Source organism: Suricata suricatta, chromosome 2 (assembly GCF_006229205.1).
Source record: "Suricata suricatta isolate VVHF042 chromosome 2, meerkat_22Aug2017_6uvM2_HiC, whole genome shotgun sequence".
In the NCBI taxonomy this organism is placed as follows: domain Eukaryota; kingdom Metazoa; phylum Chordata; class Mammalia; order Carnivora; family Herpestidae; genus Suricata; species Suricata suricatta.
The window spans coordinates 140,455,576-140,460,077 of NC_043701.1; the positions used below are offsets into that span (position 1 = coordinate 140,455,576).

The 4,502-nt window shown below is 50.9% G+C and overlaps 1 protein-coding gene across 1 annotated transcript in view; it reads right to left on the reverse strand.

The window, feature by feature from the left end:
- MBL2 (mannose binding lectin 2) overlaps window positions 1–4,122 on the reverse strand; it is a 4,655-nt gene extending 533 nt beyond the window's left edge. The window contains exons 1-4 of the mRNA XM_029919891.1: window positions 4,019–4,122; window positions 2,389–2,563; window positions 1,851–1,967; window positions 721–795 (exon numbers count right to left, since the gene is read on the reverse strand). Of these exons, the coding sequence (XP_029775751.1) occupies window positions 721–795; window positions 1,851–1,967; window positions 2,389–2,554 (358 nt within the window). The 5' untranslated portion in view covers window positions 2,555–2,563; window positions 4,019–4,122. The remainder of the gene's footprint in view (window positions 1–720; window positions 796–1,850; window positions 1,968–2,388; window positions 2,564–4,018) is intronic.
- Between the last annotated feature and the right edge of the window lie 380 nt (window positions 4,123–4,502).

A 4,502-nucleotide genomic window follows, 5' to 3' on the forward strand; every position in this document is an offset into this window, starting at 1 on the left:
CCTGGCGGAAAGCTTGCACTCTCCTGGGACATCCTGCCCTCGAGAGAAATATCTGTACAAACCGACCCAGTACAGTGGACACAGGGAAGCATACTTGGGCCTCCCCGCCGGGCTTGGGCACCAGGCCTCTCAGGCCAGGGCTTGCTGAAGAAAGAGCCAAGATTCTGGAGGTTCAGACCTTCACGTGCCATCCTTCCTCTGTTACTTCCTAGCTGTGTGACAGCGAGTGAATTACCTACACTTCCTGGACCTATTTGTCCTCACCTGTAAACAAAATGGGTATAACATGCACAAATAGGGAGAATTGAATGAAACCGTATTAGGAGAAAATGTCAACCTAGCACAGGCCACAGTGTATGATAAGTGTTCATAAAGGTTAGCTTTTGGGGCACCTGGGTGGTTCAGTTGATTAAGCATCTGACTTCGGCTCAGGTCATGATCCCACTGTTCATGGGTTCAAGCCCCGCGTTGGGCTCTATGCTGACGGCTTGGAGCCTGGAACCTGCTTTTGATTCTGTGTCTCCCTCTCTCTGCCCCTCTCCTGCTCAAGCCCTGTCTCTGTCTCTCTCTCTCTATGTCTCTGTCTCTCTGTCTGTCACTCAATATAAATAAAAGCATTTAAAAAAAATGTTAGCTCTCATCTACCCTCCCTGAAACCTAGGGCATTCCGAAGAAAAAGGTGAGAGCCAAGAACAATCTGGGGGCAGAAAACAAGCTTACATTTTTTGACGTGGTCCAGTTCTGATTTCAGTTTCCTCATCTCCGTCTCCAGATTATCCAGCTTAGTCTCCACAGCTATAAAGCAACAGGGAGACGGGTATTTATTGAGAAGACCCTAAATTGGAGAGCACAGTATTTTGCCAAATAGGAGGGGTCCGGCGTGGAGGGGGAAAGCTTACCGAAGAGTATGCTTATTCTAGAAAAATAAGAAAACAAAAAGAAGCAAAAAAGCCTTGTATTCTTGCCCTCTGAGATATAGTTAGTTGCTCTTGTAAACTGTGACTCGAGATTAATAATAGTAATTAATAATAATAATAATAATAATAAACAACTTGTAGGGGCACCTGGGTGGCTCAATTAGGCATCTGACTTCAGCTCAGGTCATGATCTCACGGTTCGTGGGTTTGAGCCCCACATCAGCTCAGAGCCTGGAGCCTGCTTCAGATTCTGCATCTCCCTCTCTCTCCTCCTCTCCCCCACTTATACTCTGTCTCTCAAAAATAAATAAACATTAAAAAAAAAACCTTGTAAATTATGTCTCTGGATCCTCTTGTTTGCATATTGCTTAAATGTTGCAATATTATAATTACTTATAAGAAAAAAGCCCCACTCATAATTCTCCTTTTTGAACATTTTTCTTAATCATTCTCTTTCATTTCTTATTCCAGGCAAACTTCTTAATACTTTTATAATTTTGATGGGCCAGCTGGCAGAAAATAACAAGAGGTCATTGTTTTACTTTGTTGTCACTGAATTGACATTCCCCCTGATTCAGGGGTCCTTTCTATGTCACACTTCTGACAATAGACATTAACCCTGCACTTGAGAGGGGACGTCTTTCCTGCCTCTCAGCCTGGAGGCACTTGCAGACTGTGTCAGCTGAGGAAGGGCCAGGGCCTGTCTCCCAAGAGGCCTGGGGATGGTGGGGGGGTGGGGAGGCCGGAGGTGTCCCGGCGGGATTTGGAAGTCTGCACTCAGCCAGCACGCTCAGAGGAACTCGTGTCCTGGACCGGCAACTGTCGGGGATCTTCCAATGGGGCAGCCGGAAAAGGGCCACCTCCACCTGGCCCATGAGTCCCCAAACCCCGGGGTCCCCCCAGGCCCACACTGTGCTGGGGTGAACTCCCTACCTGAACTGTATCCGCGGTCTCCTTTGGAACCCTTTTGTCCTGGAACCCCAGGAATCCCGATGTGTCCTGGAGGCCCCATTTTCCCTGGAGGGCCTTGCAGGCCTCTGAGCCCCTGCCCTGTTGTAAAAGGAAAGAAAAATGATCTAGGGGCTGTGGCTCATCTTCTTTTTCCAGAAGTTCGATCCGGTTGACACTGGCCCCAGAAAACCTCCAGTGAACCAGTGTGACCCAAGAGAAAGTGATCCTCCTGCGTTCCAGGGGACAGCCTGCCTCCGGGCCAGCGCCTGAACAGGCAGGACACCTGCTATCTGCAAATAACTGGGCAGCGCGGATTCCGGCATGGAAGTGTGCGATCCTAGAGAACTAAAGAAGCATCTCTGTTTGGGAGAGAATGACCTTGCAGAGGATGGTTCTGCGTGAGGCACCGCCCACCCCAGTGGGAGGTGAGTCTCATCATCTCTCCACAAGAGCCGCTATGGGGAACCGTCTCCTGTTGGGGGGTAAAGATTTAAGCAACCAGAGCTGTCTTGCCCTGTACCTGGTTCGCCCTTTTCTCCCTTGGGTCCGTCTCGCCCATCTCTGCCTGGGATGCCGCAGGTAATCGCTGAGCAGGTCTTCAGGGCATCCTCAGAGATCTTTATTTCTGAGCTGGATGCTGTCAGCATACACAGAAGAAGGACAGGAAGTGATGAAGACAGGAACATGGTCCGCACCTGAGGGTGGAGAAAGTCACGGAAAATAATTCAGTCTTCTCTTGTTCGGTCAACCTTTGCTACCACCTCTGGTATGCTGGACCCTGTGCTGGGGGTAGCAGACCCAGAGGGGACTGTCACGGCCCTTGGCTCTGAGTTACTCTCAGGCTGCAGGGGTGGGGTGGCAGTAAAAGTAGTAGAGGTCGATCGCTGCTAAAACAGATCGTGGAGACACGATCGCTACATACACAAGAGTAATACAACAGGGGCCCATTCTCCCTGGGGCTCCACTGCCCCCATAGGTTCAAGGTTTGGTAGGTCAGGGCACCCTTGTGCACGAGGGCCCATGGGGTCTGGAAATCACAAATTAGCCCCGCTCCCAGTGTCCTGACACAAAGGCAGAGAGCTGATTGCCTGTGTGAGCTTTGGCTTCTCTCTTTCTTGACTCCCTTCTTGAGGGCCAAGGGAACCTTGGTTTCCCTCTTCTTCCCCTTCCCATGGGCCCTAAAGTTAGACTGACTCTACCAGGTGACCTGAGGTCCCTCCAAGACTCATTGCTTAGCAGGACCCGGTTTATGACATCCATTCTCATTTCATGTAAAAAGCCTGTCTTTCCCTGGGGACCCCATCTTCCCTCAGGATCATTTACAGCTGTTTCTGTGACAGCTTGTCAACCATCTTGTAGCAAGTGTCTCTTTTGGGACAGGCACTTGCAGGGGGCTTCTGACCCTCAGAATGGAACCTCTTTTGGTCCTTGATTTTGGCTAGATGAGACAGATTTTTTTCCTTCCCTTGGCTTGAGATTTTCCACCTAGAGGTCATTTTTGCCAGCCAGAACCCAGGCTCCTAAACTTTCTGCTGGACCAGGCATGCTGTCTGGCTCTTGCTCCTTCTCCGTGCACAGGGAGGCTGCCCAGATGCCTCCCCAGCTCTGTGCCCTGATCCAGCCTCTGGATTCTCATCCAGCTTCTGCTCAAGCTGGCCCCCTTTCCCGGAAACAGTGGCAGCCCAGCCCCCATGGGCCTCTCCGGGCTCTAATCCCAGCGTCCCTGGCCCTTGATCCCTAACGCCTGCATCTGCCCTTGCCTTCCCTGGCCTGTCAGCCACCTTAACCCTTCCCTTCCCCCAGGACTCAACGAGAAGTAATAAGTTGAGAGAGAACTTTCTTGATCACATTCTCTCCTCCTTTCCTTTATCTTTTTTTTTATATATATATATATATAACAACCGCTAATTATGCTGGAGGCCAAAGCCAGGGCTTAAACATGTTGCTGGCATACACACCCTACTTCCATTCTTCTCTTTGGCTGAAAAGACCACTTTATAGTTTGTAGGTCAAGTGGACCCTGGAAGGGTTCAAATGCTCCGGGTCAGATCGAGACAGAGGCCCTGAGGGAGACTGAAACCCCACCAAAGTCCCTGCCCAGACTTCACACGATCAGTTCGATTGGCCAGACTCCTGGCCCAGGCCTTTACCTCTGTCTTCCAGAAATGAGTTACTGGGGCCTCCTCAAAGCACGGGGGCTATGGCAGGGAAGCAGGTCCTCCAGTCCAGGGACGTCAGGCCCAATTAACCTGGTGACCGAGGACTGCTGGACAGGACTTCAATCCCAGATTAATAAACAACTGTCCTTAGAGCTGCTGTCCACTGGGCAGCTCTCCTAGGCTGCTGGCAGGGCCTCTGGGCTCAGCACTGGACAGCGCACTTCTTTAATACCTTTTAGTCCTCCCTCTGTCACCCCCTTTCATGCCCCCATCCTTACAGCTCCACCACTCCACCTCCCCAGACTCAGAGTGTAGCCGGTAGTTCCTCCAGGTGTTCCTTTCCAGAAGAGGCACAATTAGATGCTCTACCAAGCACGTGCTCACGTGCGTATGCACACGCACGTACACACACACACCTACATGAACAGGCACACACCTGTGTGTCAGCTGCTCTGACTAGTTCACCCCTCCATTT